A 26,588-nucleotide genomic window follows, 5' to 3' on the forward strand; every position below is an offset into this window, starting at 1 on the left:
GAACCGGCATCTTGTATGGGGACCACATATCATAATGACACTTTTTAATTCTGTTGCCAATGGCTGTTTATGTGCTACTAATTACTGGTGAAGAATAATAATCTCTCCTCCAATTGGACTCCATCACGCCGAGGGCTTTCTCCTCGCCTCTACTTTGCATTTATCCTGGTTTTGTGACTCTGCTGGCTCCACTTGCTCCCCGCATCAGTGTCCTTGCAATCTAATTCATGCCGCCTACCTGTCCCACTCGGTGTTTTTCCATACTCTGACTAATGCACACACGTAGTGGCCACAGAAGCGGCCGGAGCAGTGGAAGGGTTTGCCAGATAAAGCATTCAGGCAAAATCTAAGAGGGTGGCTTGAGTCATTTAACTCAAATAAAGCCAGGAGAAAGGCCTGTTTGCTCTTGGTAATCCCCCACTTGCTCGACAAGGCTTCGCAAGGTTCATCTGCTGCGCTAAATTGGTGCACGTATCCTTATTTGTATAGGAGCTCATTGTGGCTGGGTGAGAGGGGGGAATCTGACAGGACTGGCAGCTATTCAAGCCCTCATGCCTATTTGCTTATCCTCATTCATGGCAGAATTGGCTTTTTCCGGAGCCATTTTTCAAGCTATGCGTGACATGGTATTTTCATTGAGCCTGCCACTACTAATGCAGCTGTGTGGAGTAACTATTGCAGGCAGGCAGTATATGTGTTCAGGAGAGGGGCGACCAGGGGCCTCCCACACTAATCACAGTGGTAAGGCAACACTACCATTTGCATGTCTGTGGCCGGTGTCTCCTTCGGTTTCCACGTCTGAATATCTAGGTGAAAGACATCAGGTCATCAGTGTGTGCAGCCACAATGGAAATGAAATGCAAATTCACTCAAAGTGAGATCAACCCTGGCAAAGGATTTTCTTTGTCAGACTGTGACGTCATTAGGTAAATGAAAGACCAGTGTGAAAAACGAGACTGCTGATCTTTCCGTCTTTTTCTCTCCGCAGGTGGCTTTCCCAGTCTCATGTCCTGACTCTTGATTCTCTGGGGTGCCAAAAAAAAGATCAAACTTCAAACAATACAGTATAGTGCACTGCATATAGAAAAACGAGACACCCATTTGCAGGACTTTCCAGAAAAACACACTAATGGAATACACACTATCGCCTACATAGTAGACTGTTTTGATTATGAGCTCATCGCAATTTGGCGCTCTCGGTTTGCCATAACTGGTCTGGTTATGGGGCAGACCACAGACTAGGACTACAACCCAATAATAAACTCAAACCAGAAGAAAATGACAAAACTGTCTGTGGAGAGTGCCATCATGATCAGCAAGGGAAAATTGCCTTTACAGCACTTTACACATACAAAGGCTTCATTTGGTTAACATATTAAATTTGAAACCACCACTCGTGACAATAAACAGACATTTAGAGTGGATAGGTCTGATTACATATAAGGCAGGCCTCAGCCTCCCTCAGATGCCCTCAGTCAGGAAGGTGAAAAGGTAATTCTGCTGCAGTGGGAGCCAAGCCGAGATCCTCTGGTGCGCTGCTCCTCAAAGTGTACGCAGCAGCCGTTCGTTAAAAATGCAGGAGCAATTACCCCGGCTGAGTCTGACTCAGTGAACGCTACCAAGCTGAGCTGCTGCCACCGCCTCCTACACCTCCTCCTACCTTTCCGCTGCCGCTACACTAGGCAACCTGAGCGTTCTTCATGTGAACTGGCATGCCAAAGGTGGGGCGGCAGATGCAGCAGACACCAAAAGCTTCAGTTACACGAGAACAACAAAAGCCCTTCTCTGCCTGTCTGTCTCTCACGAGGTGCAGTTACCTCTCCCCCTCCCTCGTCCTTCCCGAGCATGTGACCGGCAGCCTGTCATCCTTCACCACCAGCTCACTCCTGTCCGGACCCAACTCCTCTTCTGCCCTCTTTGCTCGTCGCTATCTCTCCCTCGGATGGGGCCAAAAAAGGTACTATCTGCCTCATTCTGAATTCCAGCTATGCAGTTCACATAAACAAGGGCGCTTGAGTCTATCCATCACTTTCAGGGTTGCAATTTTAGCATAATTTGGGGAGAGACAGGGGCTCACAGTTAATTTACGCATGCTGTGAAACATCACATCCAAGCAAAATATGCCTAGCAATCAACAGATGACAATATAAATAGAAACAAACAGACTTCACTTTACAAATATATTCAACTGTTCACATAATGCAGGTAGTGTTTGCCTTGTGTGGAGCAGTGCTACTCTCAGGATAGAAGAAAAATCCAGACAGAGGTACCAAACCACACACACTGAAAGGATTCAGCCTTATAAAGACATATTATCTGGTATCTACTGAGCATCGACAGGAACCAACAGAAGTTTCAGCGAAGTTCGTAATCCTTTTATCTCTTTTTCAACAAAGTTGATAATCCCTGACTAAACACAATCACTCACATGTGTTCTCTTCAGTTGGAAAATAATGACCATAATGTTGCCAAATACATGTTTGGCAAAGTTTATTCAAGGACCTAACAGTTGTATATTTTCTAATATTCACCATATGCACAGAACGATTCTTGCTTGAAATGGTTTTAGGTGTGTTTGACTTTTACTATATCCCATATGTTGCTCTGTATGTTAAGATAGGCTGCATATATTAAAGGGGTCTACACAGGAGGTGTCTCTCCAACCACTCATGTCATCCTGCACAGATGGCAGGACACCATGCCCAGCAGACAGCAGGGGCTCCCGGAAATAGAGGAAGAGGCACGCGAAAGCGATGGAGGATGGGAACGAGTAATTACAAAGAGGGACAACATGAAAGAGAATTTAAAGATGAAGGGAGGCCTGGTGAAAAAAAATAGGAGCAAGGAAGAGTGGTCTAAGCGAAAGTGAAGGGGAGAAACATAAACAGTCAAAGATGAAAAAAGACAAAATTGTGAGACTGTACCCCGCCGTCCTCAGAGGCAAAAGGGGAGACAGAAAATAGAGCGTGAAAACGCCAGGCTATGCTTTTGCCAGAGCGACAGAAGAGTGAAGCAGTGGGCCAGGGGAGACAGCTCCAGGCAGAAACTATGTTACAGAAAGAAATGCTAGTGAAAACAAGAAAGAGGGGAAATAGCAGGTGTATTTGTAGAGTCTTGCCGCGCTGGTTGGTTCGAAGGGCACATCATGTGTCTCGTTTCATCTGGCTCCAAATCTATAGCAATATCTCTGTCTCTCTGTCCCGCTGTATGTTGACTCTGCATGCCTCTTTCTCTCTGTAGGAATACTCCAAAAATACAGAAAACACATAGAAATGTGTTTCATTTCAGTTCCTCACAAGGAAGAGCCTCACATCCTAGGACAAACAATTCTAATGCACTTAAAAATGTTTGTAAATTCAAGCCATGCCAAATACGCACAAATACTAAAGACCACCTGTGGTTTAAAGTTCACATCCGCAATTTATTTGATGCACAAATGATCCCAGTAAGGGTTTCTGAGTGTGTTTATGTGTGTGCTCCTCTCTTCACAGCAGTGCATTCGGAAGCTTGTGGAGATTGAGCATCTTAACCCAGGTTTTTCCGGTTGAAGGAAACTCGCCCTGCTCATTCCGCCACCTTCCTCCCCATATGCCCCATTTCACCAAACAGGTAGGAGTCTCCTCTCCCTTGCAGCGCAGACTCGAGTCGCCCGTTATATCTCCAGATGGTCCGGGAAGGAGAGTTCAGAGACAAGATTCCCTGGGGCAAGAGCTCCACCACTAAGCACATCATTTTATATTTTAGCCATTTATCTCAGACTTTCTTTTTTTCTTTTTTTTTTTACAGCGACCTCCGCCAAGTGAGCAGGCACTATGTTCTGTGTCTTGCTCAAGGACACTACGATGCAACATGAGCCTGTTGAGGAGAAGAAAAACGCGACCTCGTTTTAAGACCTTCACTCAGAGCGCTGGACCAATTACCAAGCACACGGTCTCACACACACACACTATTTGTTGACAACTTTGTTAAATGCAAACTTACTGATAGACTTCTTTAGCACACATTCACACGCAAGTAATCATACACCATCTGTGCTCGTAAACCATGCCCTGCGATGTTAGCACACATGTAACATTGCTGCTACATTTATAACCCCCTGTGTACCCCGAAGTTAATATAGAACAGGTTCCTTCTTCCATCATTAGAGATGCAACCTACAGAACATAAAAAAAGCTTGATATTTCATTTTGTCCGTCCCTCCTTTGCTCCTCTGGCAAACTGCACTTATACTGACTACGTTTACATGCACACCATATTCAGATTAAGGTCAATATTCTGGTTACGGTAATAGTCCAAATAAGGTGTTTATATGCGTTGCAGCAACTGGAATATTCCGTTTGCATGTTAATTGACATATTCCCGTGTTTCGGCATATTCCAGAAAAGACCCGGCTACTGGCCTACCAGAAATGCTCTTATTTAATGCAACACTCAACCTGCGGGGGGCAGTGATATGCCTACAGGCGTCTGGTCTGCCGGAAATGAAGATGAAGAAAAAGAAGTTGTGTTCACAATGAACAGAAGCTGAAATGTTTGTTTCCGACATACCCCTGTGTTATCCTAGTTGCGCTTTTGCACCACAACTTAACTACAAAACTCCTGCTGATCCATTTTGTCCTCAACAATGGAAGACGAGAGCGAGAAGAAAAGGCGGACAAGTGTATGGACCTTTCCTTCCAGCTTATGCCGTTCACACCAGCCAGAGCCCCCTGGAGTCTGTGGATGAAGGTAGGAAACCAGTCCTGCTGTTCTCCCCGCTTGCCATAACCATAACAACACTGACAACCCAGGATTCCTTGCGAATCAAGCATGCGCAGACATACTGAATATTCCGGTACGGGGCATTTTCCGATTAAGGTGTATACATGTCACAGTATTCTGATTAAAAAAAAGGCATATGCCAGGGGTCTTATTCAGAATATTCTCCAACCGGAATATGACCTTAATCGGGTATTGCACGTGTTTACATGACTCGTGCGCAACCAGAATATTGAGGATATTCCGAATAATACAGGAATATGGTGTGCATGTAAATGTAGTCAATGTCAACATGCACAAAATTAGTTTTTGCTCTTATTCCAATATTCCTAATAAGCTGTTTACATGACTGATGAAAGTGAATATTCCACTAATATTCCTGTTTACATAAAGCCGCGCATACCCCGGTTAACATGCCCTAACATGTTGCATATCACGTCAAAATATGGAAAAGTTGTACAGCTGGAGCCGCTTGAGCCATTTTGCTTCTTTGCATCTAAATAGGAATTTTTTCCCAAGTTTTTCACCAGTGGTGGACTTGTTGGACCGTGTAAAAACAGCCTCCCTCTTTCATTCCTTCAGCCACTTACTTGAAAAGGTCAGCTCTGTGATGTTTGCGCGAATCCAAAAACCTGTTGATATTCAAGTCTTTTATAATGTTTAAAAGTAGGTGTTTCAACTTAAGACCAGAAATGTTGGCTGTTTGTTTCAGGCATGCATCTCAACCCCATTCTTGCAAACTGTTGGTGAGTTGTTTTGTGCACAAGGCATCCATGACAAAACACAGAGCTCACTGTAAACAGGGAAGAGGGTGTGTGTTGCAAACTGCGGTAAAGATCCCAGTTAATGTGGAATATTAGTGTGCATGTAAACGTAGCCAGTGTTGAGAGAGCACTCTGGTAAAGCAGCTGTAATGAGATGTGGACGACAGCATGCAGCGAGCCAGGTCTCAGCGCCCTGACTGCGGGAAGCAATAATGCATACCCAACCCTAATGTATGGGTGTGCAGATAGGGCTGAGCTGTCAGTTGATAGATGAGAGGGGTTAAGAGTACCCCCCCCTACTGTAGTGTGTGTCGCGTGCATGCTTGTGCATGTACACGCAGGCCGGAGCAAATAAATGGAGCTGTCTGCCCCATTGACTGACAGTTACACATGGAGGGATTGTACTGCTGGATAAAGCTGTAGGCACAGGCAGATAAAAACCAGGGGTATTAGTTGATTAATGATCAAAAGACCTCCTTTCATGGTTTGACCATGTGAGGCGAAGGATTGGAAAAAACATGAAAAAAAAAGGAGGAAAGCAAGATAGAGTTCTTGCTAAAAAGCCTGCCAGTTTGAGCCAGCTACGAGGGAACACATGATGGGTTAAGATTTACAGCGACGCTGGGACAGTATTTTGTTTCGGGCAGTCAGTCGTGAGGCATGTATCAAGAATTACAAGTGAGGGAAATGAGTTATACTACCCCTGTATTAGTACTAATCAGAACATATCGTCCTGGGCTCAGAATAGGGCTGGGCTTTAGTAAATGTAATATAAGAAGTGTATTTTTCCAGCCCTAAAAGCCCTTGATAAACTCTTCAAAGCAGATCCACATCAGCGGAGACAGAGGGGACTAAGCTGCGAGCTGAGTTTTACGCCACTGATAACTGATTTAATGAAAGACTTCGGAAAGTGGTCCTTTTCCTCTGCCTTTGATTTCACTTGCTCTCCATGCCTATGTATATCTGTCTCTCCCTTGTTGTCTCTGTGCCTCTCTTTCTCCTCTATCGAGGCATTAAAGGAGGATTTAGATGGCTCTGTTGTTATTTCTGTAGCACAATGGATCACCCCGTGTAATGTAACCAAACCCTTTTCCTTGCTTTTAACTGGCCCCTCCCTATAACATCTACCCCTCCGCTCTCTGTCTTTCTTTCTCTCTCACACACCCCTTCCCTCCATCTCTTCCTCCAATTCTAAAGAATTAGACAGGGTATAAATGGTGCCTATGGCAGGGGCAGACACAGGCACAGATCCTCTCAAAGGGCTCCATTGACTGGTGTTTACTTAAGGCCGGGGACATTAGCCGCTGCTAAATCTACCTCAATCTGTGCCTCTTGGCTTCCCGGGTTCTACATGTTCTAGTCTGACTGCAACACAGACGCCTGCCAGCTCTTAGATCACAGCCACAGTGCAAGCATGTGTGTGTGTGCATATACTTTTGCAGTGCATCCTTTTGTGTGTGTGTGAGATCGCTGACATTAGGCATGTAATGACCTAGCCTATCAGCGGTGTAACAGCACAAGGGTACAGCAGTGTCAGGTACCTTGTGTGCATGCGGTAACAGCAACAGTGAAGCCGACTGGATTTCACAACAGCGGCAGAATTTACTGCAGGTTTTCAACGCGAATTAGCATTAATTTGAGAGTTCCTTTTGAGAGTTGTGTGCATAGTAATGAAACAGAGGACTGGAGAATGCCTGTCATTGAGAGAAAATGAGATACGACGCACGCCAAGACTAACAGGCACTTAGTGCACACATTTAGCTGAAATTCATATTCTTTCCTAAACACTATCATGAAATAACAATAATTGATCTGTGTGCTGTAATTGTTCTCATGGGCGAAAGGAGGGGCCGGGGCCAGAGAGAGCTCGTTTTACTGTAATTTTCTCATTTATGATGCACATCTATTACCTATCATTAAAGTTGAATGCACAGCAAGCTGTGAACAGCACTACACATCAAACTCGCAGGGAAAGACACAGGCTGGATAAAGGGCCAAATTTCAGCAAATGACTCCACGGACTGATCAGCTGGGGAATAGGCAGAAATAGGGCCTTTAAAGGATCCTCTCATCAAAGCAGCATCCTGCCAGCTCCCCCCCAGCCATAACCTCATACAAAAGTCACACACACACACACACACACACACACACACACACACACACACACACACACATTGACACACTAATGTACACACACACAGACACGCAGACACACAAATCCTCTTTCGGGAATCAATAATTCAGCTAAAGAGAAGCACATGCTACGCCCCACTGCACTAATCAATAGAAAGCCAAATGTTATCTTTTCATCTCATTCTCTGACTTTCACATTCTAATCTGGGCTGGCTAGCTCATGCTGGACAGCATCAGAGAACTCCATTAAATCAGAATATAATGCAGACATACAGAAGGGGATAAAGGGACCCCAAATTCAGAGGGCGCCTCGGTTTATTCTGACAATGTTAGCTCCTTTCTTTTACAATAGAGTCCTTAGTTGTAACCGAGCGCAGATGTTCTATAAATTTTCTATGCATAGAATCTCAAATATGTGTCATAAAATGGAGGCGAGAGAAAGAGAATGGCAACACTTTAGTATGAGTTACGCCCCACTCCCCCTCCCTATCCCTGCAGGATATTTATGCCCCCCACCCACATCTCTCGGGAGAATGAGGCCATACCTTGAGAATGCAGCAATGAAGATAAATAGAACGGCTTGTGTGATTTGAGACTGATGACTAAATCTCAGTGGAGTGTGCAAAATAGGGGACTTGTAGTGAATTTGTGTGTTATTTGTGTGCACACGCGAGGCCAAAGTGGCTGTTGTGTGATTCTGTGGACTGTGTGGACTGAACCTGCAGCCAAGGCCCTTCTCCCCTCTCTGTAATCGAGCTATCAATGGGCATTAATGAGAGTGTGAGACAGCTCTCCACAGCCCTCTCGGCCACATCACCCAACACTCTGGCCTCTCTCCCAACCTCCCTTTCTCCTACTGACCCCGTCCGTGGCTCGATCATATCAACCTACGAGGCTGCTGGCTGCGCTAACTAACCATGAAAATGAATACGAATGTCGGCTGATTTATAAACGGAAATGTACGCTCTTCTCGCCTCCCCATGCCCCCACTATGGCTCTCGTTTGCATGACACAGGACCCTAGCCGCTCGCTCAAGGATGCATCAATCGCTGACGGTGGCAAGATCGGATCTGCGCTGACCTTGGGAGTGAACTGCAGCATAGGCGAAGGAGGCAGGGGGCCCTGTTGCAACAGAGCAGGCAGGCGGGCAGAAAGCGAGAGGAAGGAGGAAGAGGGGAAAAGAAAAGTGGAAGGGAGGGAGGGGGAGAATGGAGGGGCATGCCCTGATTGAGAGGCCCCTGAGATGAGCAACTCTGAGATATGAGAAGGGGGAGGGAGGGAGAGAAGGGGATGATGGAAGGAGTAGTGGAAGGGGGGTGGGAGCGAGAGGGAAGCCATATGGCAGCAGCACAAATGTATTAAACTATAAATCAGGGTGAGAGCTAGTGGACTGCCAGGTGGGGCTGCAGGCAGGTCGTCCCTGCAGGCAGGTCGGATCTCCTGGAAGCACACTGCTTCAAAATCCAGCTCCACATGGAAAAAGGCTGAAAACCACTGATATTTTGCTTTATTGTGCTCTATCAATTTTATTGATATATTTATTGCATAAACTAATTTTCTTTCTGTCTTAATAGGGGAAATTTGCCACATTTAATGTTAATTTATCCAGTGTTTGAACATGCTCAGCACTGATGCCAATAAAACTGAGTTTTGGAGCTGATATCAGAACAATAATTTTTTTTGATACCTTTCATAAGGGGAAAATAAACTTTTTATTTGCTCTATAATTTTTTGGGGTCAATACTTCAGTGTTAAATAGAAAGTTAGAAAAGTTTCCTAATGGAGATCAGGGAATGTCTGATTACAGAGTGGGTAAACAAGACTACATATTTCTCCAAATATTCAATGCCAACTTCCGGCTCTTCACATGTTTTAACACTCTGTGCCAAGGACACATCTGGGTCAGGGTTTGATACCCTGCCCTACAGTGTCTATTCCTCTATGGATGCACTTGAAATATTTTACACAAAAAATGTTTGATTTAAGTTTAAAGCAATCATATCACATATAATGCTATCTAAATACAGAAATTAAACGTAACTACTGCATAAAGTTCAACTGGACACCTTCAGCGTGCCGTTCAGCCACTGCGTTGCATCACAGCATCACAATAATGGACAGAAATTAGTGTTACACATGTGGTAGAAAAACAAATAGAGTAATCCCCAAAAGGCTTCCATTTTAATCCCTTGATGATGTCTGGGTAGTGTGCCCAGCCAGTGTCCTGGCAGCCATCAGGGCCCAGGCCTGGGCTCCCATCCCAGAGGCACTGATGCATACTACAGCTAGAGCAAACACGGGCAGCCCTCCTCATGCCTGCTCTCCGTCAGAATCGTACCGACTGACCATCACCGCAGAGAAAAAAAGGAGGGCTCATAACCTGTTTGACCCCTTCTTGTAAAGCAATACAATTAGGCATTTGTGCTGGTTAGTGAGGAACAACTTTATCTCTTATTCACCTCAATCAAAAAAGTGGCATTGAAGCATTTAAACAAAGCCCTACATTCAGCTTGCAAATGCTTCATTAGTAAATTAAATGTGGATCCTAATTCTCTCGTTTGTTTTAAAAGCTGCCTGTCAAGTTATTTTGATGGACAAAAGCCCCCGAATCTACGAGACATGTTGTTAAACACTTTACACTTCATGCCAACGCACTGTATCACATCAAGATCTCATCAGTTTGCAGGTGAGAGGATGGATGGAGGTTACTGGACAGCTCCCAGTAACGGTCTGGTGGGCTGGACTAACTCAAACCTTGATCCCTGATCTCTGAGACACACACAAAGTCACACACATACACGCTGACATAGACATCCAAACTCCAGCGAGGTAACCTGCCATCTGAAACCATCACAGCCAAGGCCAGCTATCCATCAAATCCCATCTCCACTCAGGGATGAGAGGGGGATGAAGGGAGGGCGGCGGAAGAGAGAGGAGGGAGGGGTGGTGAGGGTGAGGGAGGGAGGCAGGGCAGGAGTGTAGGAGGGGATGAGTAGGCTTGAGGAATGCAAGAAGAGCAGAAGAGCAGCGTACCTTGGTCTGGAGATAGTGGGGGTAGTAGTAGGTGTACTGAGGGTACATTGGCTGCTGCTCCAATCGCTTGCCCATGTAGCTGGAATCCTTAGCACTGAGGCAGGGAATGGTGACACAGGGTGGAAGCTGCCAAGTAGCTAGCAATGGGAAAGAGGCAGCGGAGGGGCTGTGCGATTCCTGTCTTTGCTGTCCGCACCACTGTGTCGCTAGCCGGCTCTCCAGGGAGAAGACAGGGACTGCGTGCCGGACAGCAGCTGGGAGGAGGTTTGCCTCTGATGGGGAAGCTCCTCACCGGTCCGGAGCCTCAGTTATCGGATGCTCACTCAGTCTCTCACTGCTGGATCAATGGAAATATTTCCACAAGTGCTAGAAACCAAGAGCGCCGTGTCCGTCAGTGGCTGGTATCGGATAGTAACGCGTGATAAGGGTGAGGTAGAGGAAGAAGAGGGAAGAGAAGACGTGAAGAGGTGCAGGTGGCAGTAGCTCTGGCAGTCCTGTGAATGTTGGAAAATGGGAGAAGGAAGAAGAGGAGGAGAGGAGGAGGAAAGGGATGGCAAGGAAAACGGGAGAGGATGTATAGGTTCACTTCTCGTTTTGAGCTGTTTCACTCCAGTCTTTCGCCTGGGCTTTAATCTGCCTCTCTCTCAGACACACTGTGAATCTGACTCTCTCTCTCTCTCTCTCACTGCCTCTCTCTCTCTCTCTCTCTCTCTCTCTGTGTCCCTCTCTTACATACACACACTGTCTCTCTCTCCTCTGTAGTCTGATCCGACGGTGGCTGCGTGCTGTCCTGTTTGACAGAGGGGAGATATCTCCAGCACCGGTCGCCGACAGATGCACTTTGTGCACGGAGCAGAATCACAACACGAGAGCCCAGAACAGACACAGAAAGCAATCTCAGTCTGTAGCGGCCGAGCCAGCGGGAGGGAAGATAACACACAGGAATTATCCCAGTTTCTAAATGATGTGGCACAAGCGTGTATTAAAAAAATCCACCGGTTGGTTAGTCAATCCACTGGGTTTCCAGATAGAAGACGAGTGGGGAGAATAAAACCCCACAGTGACTGTGTCCCAGGTGCCCAGCAGAGAAGGAGTCCCTCGTCTGCGATCCTCCCTCTTCCTGCACTTGTAAAATGTGTTCCTTATTTCGTCCTTGGCTCTCTCACTCCTCTAAGCAGCCTGCCTCGTTCTCTTTCCCTCTGTCACACAGTTGCTCTCTCTTACTCTCGCGTGCGCTTTCTCTATCACTCAGCCTCTCTCTCTCTCTCTCTCTCTCTCTTTCGCTCTCTCTCTCTGTCTCTCTCCTTCTCCTCCACACTGACAGGGCGGTAAAGGGGGGCTCGTCCGAGGCTGCGAGCAGAGCAGACTGCCTCCTCCTTCTCCAGCCCAGCCGGTAGGAGGGTCTTTAGCAGCTCTGTGCGAGAGAAGGATCCAGACACACACCAGCGGGCTGCAGCGTTTCCACAACCTGGGAGAACGCAGGGAAGAGGAGTGGAAACGAGAGGGGGATGGCGTCAGTGCGAGCAGTCGATTCCCCCTACTGGCTGCACATGGAGCTACCAGCTGAAACACACTGAGTCCTTAAACAAACACTTTCTCTGAACAAACTAGGATCATTTAACCTCAGAACCAGTTAAGGTGGAGAAAACAATTTTAATGTGCAACTTTTAAGAACTTGTGAGTGTGTTTACTTCGATGCAATGTCTAGTGTGTTTCCTAGAGGTGTAACAGTGCACAAAAGTCATGGTTCAGTTTATCCCCTGGCTAAGGAGTCACGTCTTAATGAAAGTTTGGTTCAGTAGAATAAAGTTTCATTGCATTTATTTTGAACAGATGGTGGTACAGGTGTCAAAGGCAGACAAAATCCTCCTGCTGCAGACTGAGGTAACATTTTGTCCACTGGAATCTTTGATAAACTCTTCATTATAAAAATCAGCAACATATCAAACACTTGTGTACAAGCCCGTACAAACACTGTACAAACACTTTACTAAAAGGCAACATGTCGCAACAGGCTATCAAACTGACAAGCATCTTATGCTATGAAACTGAAAATATATAATAAATAGAACAATAAAAAAATAAAGCATGTTCATTAGGAGGAGAGTTACGATAAGTTCCACCCTGGTTATGTTTAAAGCACCCTAACATTTATCGTCCTAGTGATCAGTACATCTTTGTGTAAACAAGAGGACATGCCGTAAGTCTTTACTTTCAAGAGCTATATTCACAAACGCTACATGTAAAGGCAGTGAACAACAATCTCCAAGCACTGACAGAGGAAGTAAAGGGGAAACCACTTCCTGTGTAACATCACAAGATGACAATGGATGAATCCTCTTCTGATTGACCGAGACCGTGACCAAAAACATCACAAGAATGTCCCGTCGGTGAGGGCTATGCCTGATCACAAGTAACCTCAGCTACAGTCATACTTCTGCAGAGATCAAAAACACAGCGCTCAGAAAGTGCCACTCCTTTTTTCATCTCACACACACAAACGCACAGGCACACACATGCAGACAGAAACCAACCTTCAGTCCTTGTGGGTATCTCAGTGACTCCGAGGCCACAAGTTCAGAAGCCTCATTTTTCTCTCAATTAACAAATCAACTTGGTTTTCATTTGACTCATCTGACACGAGTCCTACAAGGGGAAAAAACGCAGCCAAAAACTACACCACGAAACGACTGCACTGAAAACAATTACGTTCTGGCAATTTCCGCATCTGAAAATAGACCTCTGACTTTGATGAGTTTAGTTTTGTATTTCATCCGTTTCGCTCTAGAGAACAACACAAAAACCCACGAGGCCGATGTCTCGTCAAACAATAATAACCTAATTACAGATCTCTAGCGCAACACTCGAGATAAGTGAGTTCAGCTGCGGAAAACACACTTTCTTCACCCCTTGGTATATCGATAATTATTTTTGTTGCATCAATATGTATGACATTGCCAGCGCTGTCGAACTACAATGATTATTTTATAAATTTATTGATCAGTTGCAAGGAAAATAATCAATTCAAGAATTCTGTTTGCAATACAGATAATTTTCAAGCATGAGCATTTGAGACACATTTAATAATGTGGAGCAAACCCCACATATTTTTTTATGAGGGCTATGTGTCTAGTGCATGTGGACAGACCAAATCAATACCAGCAGAAGAATCCCAGGGACCAAAACAAAGTTCGGAGGGAAAAGGCAGCCTTTTACACATATAGAGGGAGGAAAATATAATTATCAGATAGGCCACTTTTATCCGCAGGAAAGAGATGAGGCTGATATCGATTACGGATTACCAGATTAACAGCCGCTGGATCAACTAGACACATAAACTCTCAGCATCTGGGGAAAGGCAGAAAGTAGAGAACAAAGACAGTCAGATGGACAAAGGCCAATGGAGAGAGTAATAGAGAGAGAGAGATACCCAGAGAAAATGAGATAAGACACACTGGGAGACAGGACGTGAAGAAGGCACAGAGGCAAAGAAGATTCATATGTCTTTGTAACACCGTGCGTCCACTGAGCGACCATGTTAAGTCATCTCTGTATTTCATAGATAAGACTCATCAGTTTCTCTCTTCACTTAAAAATACTGAGATTAAAGGAGCAGAACGGAGTAGTAGGTCAGTTTTAAGCTGATTTTCACACAGATTTTGTCAACATGTGGCCAAAAGTCATGTTTCCTGCTGCAATTGATGCCTCCACCAACAGGAAGTGAGGAAAAATATGGAGCAAAGAGTCCAAATGTGCTGCTGATTACCCATAAGTCCATCAAAGTAATAAAAAGAGACAATAAATGAATAAAGGTGCATTTGCACTTTGCTGTGTTCCAAGTTTTGATTGATGATTTTTTTTTAAATTCTGATTTTATCCAACAACAACTGTGGATTTATCAATAAGTGAATTTAGAAAAATGCTGGTGGTTCAAGTTTCTTAAGTGTGACAATGTACTGTTTTTCTTTGTCACATAGATGCAGCGACCTCTCCTCCCAACTGAAGGCCTTTCGCTGCCAACCAGCTTCTTGTCGGTCTCCAACCAGTTTCGCATGAACTCCCAACCACTGGTTTCCCGATAGAGTTTGTCTAAATTCTACTGTAATCACGTACAATCTCATTCCAGCCAAGGACCAGACAAGGACCAGACAAGGTCCCAGCTGGGATCAAACACAGATCTGCCTGGGCCTCATCACGGAGGAACGAGAAATTCGAAGTGGCTGTATCTGTCTATGATCGTTAACTGAGTGTCTCTGTGCTTTGGACTGTTGGTCAGAAAACAGAGCAGGACATTTCACACTATTTTCTGAAATTCTTCAGACAAGCAATTAACCAAAAAACACAGACATAGTTAGTTTCAGCCCTAACCTAAACTCATATTTGTAGCAAAACAAATCCCAAATATTTTCTTAACTATGGACTATTTGCTGCTATGTATGACTGCACCCTGACTAACCTTTTCTTAAGTTAATTCAAATTAGTCTACAGAATGGAAACACAGGGGAGTACCATTACACAGACACTGGTCAGCTAAACCATTAATATTCATTGATCCAACCATTAAGAATTAAGAGCTGGGAATTGAGACTTGACTCTTGAAACTAAAGAACTTGACCTGTGGCCCCGCAGACAACACTAGAAAGCACCCTGAGAGCTGGCTGACGTGAACTTTCAGCCTCTGTCCATGAGTTGACTAAGGTTAGTTTATGGAGGCAATTTCAAGCGATGTGACCGGAGAGCAGTAATGCACGCTGTGTGTAAATAAATGTCAGCGCTGCGTTTCATTCTGTGGAAGCAGACCTTGAAGACTGGAAGTGTGTGTTTTGCTCCGGTGGTGATGGAAGCGCTCTGGTCTGAATCAGCGGGACTGACGTCACAGACGGGTGATATGAAGCCAAATATTTCATGGAAAGAGACAGAGTGAGTATCCTGCTTCTTGTATTATTGATACGGATGCAACATCTACTCATTTGCTGTCGAGTCATCTCCGTGTGGTGGTTGTAGAACATGTGAAGATAAGGCTAATCATTTTGATTTTTAAAAGGAGCACGTCAGAGTAGCAAGTCTGAGGCAATTTTCCAAAGATTCTCATTCGTTTCAACCTACTTCGTGTACAGTTGTACGCTGGGGCTTGCCACCCAGAACAGCACGGCAAGTGCCAGACTGTTTCAAAGTGCGTTCAGTGTTCTTCCCAGTGAGTAAGAAGTGATCTGATTTACAAGCTGATTTGTCAAGATGAAGCTCAAACTGTGGCTCTCTGCCGTTTTAATATTTAAAAACCTACACTAAGAAATATTTGCTAATACTCTGCAGCCGGGTCTGTCAAACATTTTCATATGACAAAGCCAAAGCCATCTGCTGCCCCTCTGTTCTGAGGTCTTTCTTTGATGCTTGCTGATTCACTTTCTAAATTGAGAAGCATGAGTGAGTCATTCACAGGACTTTAAAATAGAGAGAGAGGAAGACAGCTGAGGGTATATCTTGCCCCTGAAGGTGTTAAGCAGTTAAAATCCCCCTCTAAAAGAATCAGACAAGTCTAGTAAAAGAAAACCACAGCATGATCACAGCTTGGCCTCTGGTCTGAGCGGGTCGAGAGAGTGGGGTTTTTTTTTAGCCTTTATTTAAACAGATCAGTCATTTCCTTACTTGGCAAATTTGCATAGCAGTGAAAGCGAGAATTTTTTGGGGGAGATATTTCAATTATATTAACATCCATAGAGATATTAGAGTCCTGAAGAGCTGCCCTTTTGTTCATTGACTGCTCTGACAACACCAGTTATTCTGGTAATGCCTTGAGTCTTTATTAAAACAGCCCAGTCAGCAGAAGATAATGTTGGTATTGAATGTTTCATATGTATCATATCAACGTTTCTAAAATGGCACAGATCTGATGAAGTGTATATGACCAGATTTTGTTATTGGAGGTGGAGGAGATGGCAGCTAGCACATCACCTAGGGGAGACAGTTGCCAGGCTGCAGACCACTGTTTGAGACCAAAAAACAACAAAAACAGTAATTATATAATGAGACATCAGCTGCATTTTCAGCCGTAGCCAGATGCAAAAATCTTGTATATCCACGACTATAACTGTGTGTACGCACAAAGGCAGAAATGCACATAAGCATTCTTTTCATCACATTGACAAAGCTGTGCATACGCTTGATTCTGTCCTATAAATCTTGATTATTGTGGCGCATGTGCATGAGCTTCATTTCCACACCCACAATTCGACATAAATGGATGTAAAAACATTTGCATATCAATACTTGTGCCCCTCCCCCATTATTGATTAGACATGTCAGTGAGAAATATGGTAATGAAAGTGCAATTTCACCAATCTCTGTCACATTGGCCAGGTTCTCCAAGAGTGCCAGAGCAGCTGTCACCACCCACGGCTGTGGACATTGTAGCATCTGTACTACTAACTCATCACGTTTCTGCAAACCATTATCATGATAAAATCTCAATCGTCACTATTATTAAACATCAGAGAGATAATCAATGATTCATTCTCATGGCGCTCATGCGGAAACTGACTCTACAAAATGCTTCACAACAATAAAATTAAATCACGAACAGGGAGATGATGGCTCAGATGTAAATAAAAGTGATGAAATTAGTTGCTCGTAAAACATCATTTAAAATGTGCCTTTGATTGACATTTTACAGAATGCAATGCAGCTTGTAAAAATAATAGGACAATAAGTGAAATTGGCAAGTATGTGTAAAGTGTGTACATTCACACCACACATTCAATTGTATGCATGGATTTGTGCATGCACATTGTTGATTCATCTGGCTTCTGGATTTTGCCACCAAAAGCGGGTGTTTTAAACCAAAACATGATCTTTTCCACAACATAGCCAAGTGGTTTATGTGCTTACACACAACCATGTTAACCATAGCATTGTTAAACATGTGAACATATGTCAAGTATCAACATATAGACTACATGACAACATACAAATGTTACAAATCTGTTTTAATAATGCCAACATTTACTCTTGTGACTGCTTTGATTAAAACGGGAGACAGACAAGGGGGATAAAGACATGGTTAGAGTCTGAACAATAAGTTATAATCAAAACACATAAACAGTAAAGGCAGCTGCAGAATGTTCCCATCCAAAAGAAATTCCTAGAAAGTCCACAACTACTCTGCCCCGCTGCCCGGCCCCTCCCCGAAGACGACTACTGAACTTCTTCAAGCTGCTGGAGAAACCAAGCAGCATTGTTTCCTGTGGTTGTCTGGACAGTCCTGTCATGGGTGTTTCCCAGAAATGACCAGATGCATGGAATTCAAGGGAAGGCTGGCGCAGTGCCAGGGGAGGGGTGGTCGGAGAGGAGGAGGGCTGGAAGAATGGAGGCACAGGGGAGAGGAGGGAAGTGGAACTGGGGAACAGCAGGGCCTGGTATTCCTGGAAAAACCCTTTTTGCTTTTGGCAGCTGTTCTACTGGGAGATACCCAAGAACCAGAAGATCATCTTACATGTTTTATGCAAACCTATTGATGTAGCATGACTAACCAGCTTCCCCTGGGGCATTTTGCTCATGATTAAGTGAAAGATGAACTATTTTAACAGTCCAACTATGACAAAGCATCTCAGACTGTGCTTGTGTTATGGATTACAGCAGAGATCCTCTCATTATAGTTTACAATAATCTAAGAAAACACAACTGAATGTTGATGATCACTCCAATTAGGAACAGACTGATAAACAGATGTTGCTCGAATACCAGCGTTTGCCATACCACAGAAGATCACTTAGTACAGATAATGAAGTTTGAGCGAAACACTAGTACTGCTATAAAAAGAAAGTTATCTTTTTTTCATTAAAGCGAAATCTAATTTAGCTAAATCTGAAGGCATGCTAAGACACATGGATGCCAGAAGTGTAAAAAAAAAAGAAAGATAATTCAATAACTACAAATATCTAAGTGTATGAGGTCTACGAGAAAACCACATTTTTGGCAGTTTTACTAAAATTGAAAAGAAAAGAAAAAAGCACAAACCACAGAAAGAGAAAGAGGGTGGATAACCTCTGAAGTGGTTCTGAGTTTCAATTTGTCTTCATACTGTTGCTTGCAGTTCATTCTCACGGCGCAATAATTTACTTGATTATGTGATTAACATCTGAAATCAGCAAGCCAATTAGATTACAAGTGATTTTCATATCGTCACAAAGACAAATTACATATGCAGGAAAAAAGTATTGAATTCAAATCGTAGTGTCAGTCTCCAATCAGAGACATAAGCTGAAATAAAGGTTTATATTTGTGTTTGTCAGTAGTAGAGCTGAGCCAAACTGTCCAGTAATATAAAAGGGCACACAGTCAAGCTCTCTTCCTGACGTGTTTTAATCTGAGAAGCTCATTACACGTATGGAAATGCAGGAAGTAGCCAAATGCGGTCTATTTCGCCAGTGTTACAGATGAAAAACCGATTTTTCACCCATTCAGTAAAAAGATAGAAAACCAAATGTTTTCCATTTTTAAGATAATGTTTACCCGTTGAAGATAATTCATGTATATTATCCGTTAGACCTATTCGTAAGCTTGGTTATCAGCTAAAGTTTAATTCATCATGCTAACCCAAGCCGCAACCTCTGGGGCTGAAAAATGAAGCCAAAACGGAACTGCAAAAAATACCTGCAGTTCTTTGAACGGCCACTTGAGGCTGGCTCCAGAAGCCAGTCAATCCACATAGACCCCCATGTTAAAATGCCCAACTTACAGCAGAAATAAACATGTTTACAGCCTGGTATAAAAATGGTTTTGGTCTCTATAGCGAATTTTGTCATGTAACAACCCATCCATTTACATTTTACTCAGGCGTAAAGTTATGAATAATTAAGGGTGGACTGCTCTGAGTGACAGGCCATCTTCTTGGATTTTCAGTCAGATCTACCTCTTGCTCCTCCACGGCTCCACCCTCTTGCCCAAATATGATCACTTCTGAGTCAAAAAACAAGATGGCGGCGTCCGTAATGCCGAACTCAAGGCCTCAAAACAGGAGTCAACAAACCAATGGGTGACATCACTCTAGGTACGCCCATATTTTAACAGTCTATGAGCTAATCCATCTTCTGTGTCAGCAAGGGTAAAGCTGATGGAGGCAGGGGAGGGACAAAAGTAACACGGTGTTGCTGGTCAGTTTACTGAGGATTTGTGATGGTTAAAAAAATCGTATTCCAACCAGATGTTACTCATAAAAGAAAATGCTGATTACGCACACCAAGATGGGTTTGATGCATTGAACCATCACTAAACACAGTAATCTGATTTGAGAATAATGTGGTCATTTGCTTTGGGGACTAATACTAATGCTGCGTCCCATGGAATGGCAGGACGATGACACAAAACCATCTACTGTCTACCTGATTCCATGTATATGCAGCATAACTGAGCCTTACATGCTAGAAATATTTAGTACTTAGTTATTTTGTGGTCGATTTATCCAAACATTACTTTTGTTCGTCATCTGTATTTCTTTCATCCCGACAGAGAGGAACAAACGTAGCAATGCATAACATAAATTCCAAGTCTGATTACGTCTGACTCCCTTATCCAAAATTGTAAAAACTAATTGTTATTGGTAAGGGACATGTGTGTGTAAGAAAATATGGTTACTCTGAATTAATCCATCTCTGTGCAAAGAGGGAAATACTAAAAAGCTCTACTCTGTCCCTGCCCGCCTCTAAACACACTAAATGATGTACTTGCTAAATTATCCAACCTCTCTCAAATTCTCTATGAATAGATATGTTAACGTTGTGTGTGTAAGTTCACCACATCTCTGACACATGCAGTTTCTTAATACATTCTTATCAGTGCACTTACGGATGACAGCCTGAGGTAATTCAACACATTCCCCCTCTGAGAGTATAATTTTCCGCAGCGCACGAGCACAGTGATATAGTCAAGATATGATTGCAGAGAGCTCCTCTTTATTTATTTATTTATTTATTTTCATTTCTTTATATGCGATGGTCTCATCACCTTGTTCTGGCTGTTTATCTACTACATTATAATGTAAAAAAAGGGCGGACTCATTCCAGACCACCGGCCCTGCACTGAGACATTTGATAAACACCAGGCAGATTTCCAGTGAGTCATTAGCTTCTATCACAACACAGAGGAGAGCAATGCAAACCTAATGGGGAGGAAATATGAAACCAGACGTGCATGAGTAAAAATGACTCACAGCAACCCTTACTACGCCCAACGAGGGACAGGCAACAGACCTAAAAGAGTAAATTGCGTACACTTACTAGATCTCTATTCCAAATGTGTAATGTATATACAAGTCACGCCAGCCGAATCATTTCCTGATTAGCGTGATTCTGAGAAAAGATCAGAGTTGTTGCAAATTATTTCGTACTTGGAAAAGAGGCCCAGAGCCAGGGCGGATTTTACATGTGTGTGTGTGCAAGTGTATTCTCCCTCTGCTTCAGTGTTTGTGAAACTACATTTAAAGTCAGGTGGTCTACAGCTGTGGTGGTTCTGTGTGAGTGCTGGCATGAGCGTCGGCGAGTGTGTCTGTTTTTCTCTGTGTGAATATAGCAAGTTAAACTAAGACGTCTCTGAGGAAACTCAGAGATCACAGCAGGGTCAAGGTTATTCTGACACCAAAGGTGAAAACACTTGAGTGGAGCTCAGAGATCAGACTTCCTGCGTGGCTGCGACGCTAACCCTAATATAACACATAAACTGCAACTGAGAGCCGGCCATGTCCTTCTGTGAACCGGCGAGCCTTCCACTGCCAGGGACAGCATAGCTACATCCCTGCAGATGAGGGAGAGATGATGCCAAGAAAATCTCTGCATAATAAGGAATTAAGTGCTGCACAGGCAGAGAGAGTGTGAGTTTTAAACAATAGATATTTTCCATGTGGACATGCAAAGCCAAAATATTCAAAATCCACATTGTTTAGAATACGAAGAAAGCAGCAGACCCCACAGAAAAAAAAAGGCAAATATGACTCACTTTGCAGTGAAATAGAAAGAGGCCCATCAAAGCTTCATCACAGCACTCAGAGTGTATCATGTGCATTTTGTTTTATTCATTGTGTTAATGCCCTAAATAGATCTAAGTGCAAAGCCATTCAGTCTTGTCAGTGTGACTGTGTGCTACTTTTTTTTCTGTCTTTTTCAAATGCTTATGCATATTAAAATACGAAGATCTATGAGTCCCTGACAGTTTTATAAAAAAAATCCAAAGCTTAAAGGTCCAGTGTGTAGGATTTAAGGGGATATATTGGCAGAAATGGAATATAATAAAATAAGTATGTATTTTTTTTTGTGTATAATCACCTGAAAATAAGAAAAGCCTGTTCTCACTCCCAGCTCATAAAATACCACTGCTTTGTCAGTGGACGTCCACGTCAGGCACAGATGCACAGAGACACCCTTCGCACCATTATGAGACGTACCAGCTGGCAGCAGTTTGTAATGTATAAAGAGTGTGTAAGTCTGTAAAGGGCAGGTGGGAGGGGTGGTGGATGGGTCAAGCACACTACGGATTTTCACCTGGGAGAGCGCTGTTTGTTGCCTGAGTGAAACCTAAAGTCAATGGAGTTAGGTAAATAATCATGTTTAATCAACATAGGGTGTTGTCGGAGCAAAAGAAGAAGTGTAATGAGTTTAATCAACCGTAGTGACTTGTCACTCAATGTATGTCACATGACGTTACATCACGTTAGCATAAGGATAACTGTAACCATAACGTAACCGTACTTCTTTTTAGTTTATTTTGAAAAACAATGTGCATGTGACGAGCAGAAACTGTACATTTCCTGTGAGAAGGGACTGGTATTTTCAAAAGACGCAATGCATGTAATAAGCATAAATTCACATGCTGTCCCTTAAAAAGTGATGCAGGAGGGAACCCAGCGCATCATTTTTTGAAGTGTAGGTCCACTGACAAAGCAGCGGCATTTGACGAGTTATGATGAGAATGCATTTGGAGATCACCATGTTGCACCCCTATGTTTCTCCAATAGCCCAGAGGGGACAAACCAAACACTGGCTCGAGACAGGGCCAATTGCGTTTTTGCATCAGTCACTGTAGTTAGCAGCCCCTTAGCAAAGAGCTGGAAAAATGCAGATTTTTTTTATGTGGAAGTGCTTTATTCAGTGTTTAAATCACTTTGTGCTGGAGAGGAAGAGACCTCTGTGGATGATTTGAAACCGGGTAAACATTTCCTGAATGTCTGGATCTTAAATATCAGAGAAAAGAGTTAAGCATACATTAGCAGGTGCTGGCTGAGCAGCCTGTCTCTGACAAGCCAAAGAGCACTGAGAAACACTGATTTATAACAGGAACTTGCTTTATTTAATGGTTTCACTGGTTTAATCGCGTCATCCGTTTGTTTTGGAGAGGATGAGACCTCTGAGGATGATTCAGCTCCCGGTAAAAACCTACTGAACAATGAACACTGACGGAATTTTTAACAAGAATAAGTTTCAGCTAGTCGCGATCTGCAATCCTCACCGCTAGATGCCACTAAATCCCCCTAAATCTTACACACTGGAGCTTTAAAGATGAAGATGCTTGTATACTTGACTCTGTGTGTGTGTGTGTGTGTGTGTGTGTGTGTGTGTGTGTGTGTGTGTGTGTGTTCAGATAACTGGTGTTCATGGGCAAGCATGTCAGAGGCACACAGGTAGAAGAGAAAAATAGTGAAGTAATGGAGAGAGGTGCTGAGGGTTCTGCCCAGAGCACATAGAGATTGGAGATTGGGAAAAGAGTTATAGCTACTCGGAACAGATCCGTATAGGCCTATGAAGCTTGATGCTGCCTGCAATTGAGCAGGATGGGATGGGTGGACAGCAGCAATGTTTTAAAGCACTGCTAAGCCATCCTGGAATGAAGTGAAATGACCACATGTCACACAGAGATGAGAAGTGAGAAGGAGGGGACAGGCTGAGTGAGAAACAGTGCGGAGAGTAAGGAGAGAGAGAAAACAGAGTGTGTCGTTCTAAGAGGAATATTTCAAGGTGGTAAATGGAGCAGAACTCCATTCCAGCTCCTCTCTTAACCTCCCCCGGTGTCTCATCCTCTGCATGCAAAGCATGAAGCCCAGGAGACAAAGAAAACAGAGAGAGAGCTGAAGAGACAAGCTTCAGGACAAAATAACACTGAATTAATAGACAAGACATTTTGCTCATGCATTTGTTTGAACATAACAAAAAACACAGAGGCGTTGAACAGCAAGTGGTGAGAATTCGCTCTGTTTATAATAGCAGCTCTGACTGGGTTTTTTTTTTTTTTTTTTTTTTGGTTTGAACTGTGAGTAGGTGAAGGCCGCTGACCCTGACGAGACGGACGGGCATTTCACTCCTTTAAAGCAGCATTTCCCTGCTGAGCAAATGATCTTTTTGTAAAACCAGGCTGTCTATGCAGTACCAAGCCACAAATAATTTTGAAATTGGCACTATATAACCAAAGAAAACAGAGGAAAGGGCTGTAGCATTTACTTTTGCTCAAGAGGTAGAAGACCTACAGGTACCAGAATGCAAGTTTTTCCTTTTCTTTGGCAGCAAACAATATGCCTGCTGGCTGGTGACAAGCTATCTGAAATTACAGTTAAATTGTGCACTGAATTATGTTTCTTAAACATTTTAGGCAAGAAATAGGCAATCCAGTAACAGCGTCTTGGCTTATATTTGATTAGCATTGTCTAGTTTTACAGTTTGGTCCAAGTTTGAAAGACCGGGGTGGGTCTCTCTCTTGATCAACCTTTATAGTCTTTGTGTCCATGGTGGTGGGCAGATGAAAATATGGAAGTACAATCTGTAGTTTGAGCAATAGCCCTAGGGCCAGCGGAAATCTACTTGATGACGCAAACCATGTCATCCAATGGAACTGAGCTGAGATGAGCAGGGAGATCTGCTGGAGGGAAGTTTACCATAGTTAATTTAGAGACACTAGCCACATTGTTATGACAATGTGGCTAGTGTCACATTGTTATGACACAAAACTGGTTAAAAAATCAGCAAGTATCCATTTAACTACAGCAACAGCTCCTCCTAATAGTATTTAATCGTTAAAGCAACATTAATCAATGTTTTTATGTCAACAACGGATCACATGTCCACTTGTACAGGGTCGTGCGTAGTGATGAACTCAGAAAATTATCACCAGATGCTGTAGTTTCTCTCATCTTTGTGCAGCTTTACAGCATCTTTCATCTCATTGTTTTGGTTTACTGGCCTACAGCGTTACTGTTTTGGTTCACTCTCACTGCTCTCATAGCCCCAAACAGCAGACAAAGTCAGCATCTATCTGGTGGAAATAATGGAGCATTTAGCAGATGAAGAGTCAGTTATCTTGACCAGGAACTGGCCAATTTTCGTAGAAGCCAAACAGTGAAATTACAACTCTCAGACCATCACATGATGCCACTGGGCTCAAAAAGACCTTTTGCCATAGACTTACATTGGGAAAGACTCGACTGTTAATCAGTGGATGACCCGTTTCACCATCGGGATTTGATCTATTTTGCTTGATAACATTTCAAAGGTCTAGCAGAGCCGCACAATTCAATCATTTTATCCCATTTAAGTTTGGGGAGCTAAACCTGGAGTAAAGTATGTGGTGCACTTGCCATATGGACCCAATGATGCAAAAGATCCGGGTAATCTTACACCTGGGAAGTTGAATTTTTTTTGGCTTTATGCGCCATTGAGCTAGCTTGGAAATCCAGACTCAAATCTAGAAAGATTTTGAGTCTGGCCCTCACCGACACACCCTTCCTACCCAAGGGGCGGCTCTAACTGAAGCATAGTAAATGCCGCCGCACGCAATTGGATAATACGATAGCCAATCAGAGCAAAAAATAAGGTGACATATTTATTGCAGTAAGCCCCATTGGTTTGCCGATGAGTGGAGCTAACTGATATATTATGCTTTTGCCGTATCCCGTCAGCAAAACAGTAAAAACATTCTTCCTGGAAACAAAGCCTTCTAGGGTAGTCTTCTGTTCCTCTCTCAAGGAAAAAGGTAAGTTGGCTTAGCGTTTCTTTCAAAGCTAAATTGAATGGACACGGTCCTTCGGCAGCTGCCATGGCAATTCAGCGGGCTCTGCTCGTCAGGACCAGATCGCAGATTGCAGAGCAAATTCAAATTTGCTAGGGGCAGGGCGTCATCATTTCATAGAAATTAAAAGGGCCCCACCTCCAACATTGTACCCAGTTCTCTTCATACATCCATGGCCTACACTTAAGATGATTATGGGATGTAATAAGCTGCTTATACAAACAACCTATGGTGAATCTTTTGGGGAAGGACAGTCTCATTTTACAGCTCCTTCTCGCTGCCCCCCTACAGGGCAAAAATTGTTATTGCAGCTTTTAGTAATGCTCTATAATGTCACTCATTGGTTTCTGAAGTTATGTTTTGGAATTTGTTTTAAAATCTTGGGAGTCAGTGACCTTAAAAAAGCCAAAATTGGCAAATTTAGAAAAAAAGGGCAGGAATCCTGGGTAAATTTGATGAGCGAGACTCAAGTATGAACCACCACAGCTGACTCTGATAGACTGAGACACCTCTCAACTGCCAACACATACTGAAACGAAATCTCTTTGATCTCTCAATATTTCGTTGATGAAACAGTGAATCTCCTAATTGTCAGAAGAGAAATTAGGTCATCGGAGCCTAAAGTAAAAGACTTTCTGGTCTATTTAACTTTAAATGGTGGAACAAATGCATTATTAAGGACTGCTGCACAATTAATGGCCACAGTAATGTATGCTGTGTATATGTCTCCATAAGCTAACTTTAAGCATGCTTTACATACATTATAGTGCAACTCAAAATGGGTAGCATATCTCTGACGTGCAGTGCATTCTTTAGAACATTATCATGGGATTTGTATGCTGTAATACTGCCAGATGGCACA

General features: G+C 43.4%; 1 protein-coding gene across 3 annotated transcripts in view; it reads right to left on the reverse strand.

The window, feature by feature from the left end:
• rbms3 (RNA binding motif, single stranded interacting protein) overlaps positions 1-26,588 on the reverse strand; it is a 382,296-nt gene that overhangs the window by 251,665 nt on the left and 104,043 nt on the right. The window contains exon 1 of one of the 3 annotated variants that reach the window (XM_049601755.1): positions 10,688-12,194. The exons of 1 other annotated variant lie outside the window; for it this stretch is intronic. In XM_049601755.1, coding sequence (XP_049457712.1) covers positions 10,688-10,762 — 75 coding nt within the window. In that variant the 5' untranslated portion in view covers positions 10,763-12,194. Of the gene's footprint in view, positions 1-10,687; positions 12,195-26,588 lie in introns of those variants that run through there. One more of the 3 variants, XM_049601754.1, reaches the window with a different exon arrangement.

This window comes from Epinephelus fuscoguttatus, linkage group LG17 (assembly GCF_011397635.1).
Source record: "Epinephelus fuscoguttatus linkage group LG17, E.fuscoguttatus.final_Chr_v1".
Classification (NCBI taxonomy): Eukaryota; Metazoa; Chordata; class Actinopteri; order Perciformes; family Serranidae; genus Epinephelus; species Epinephelus fuscoguttatus.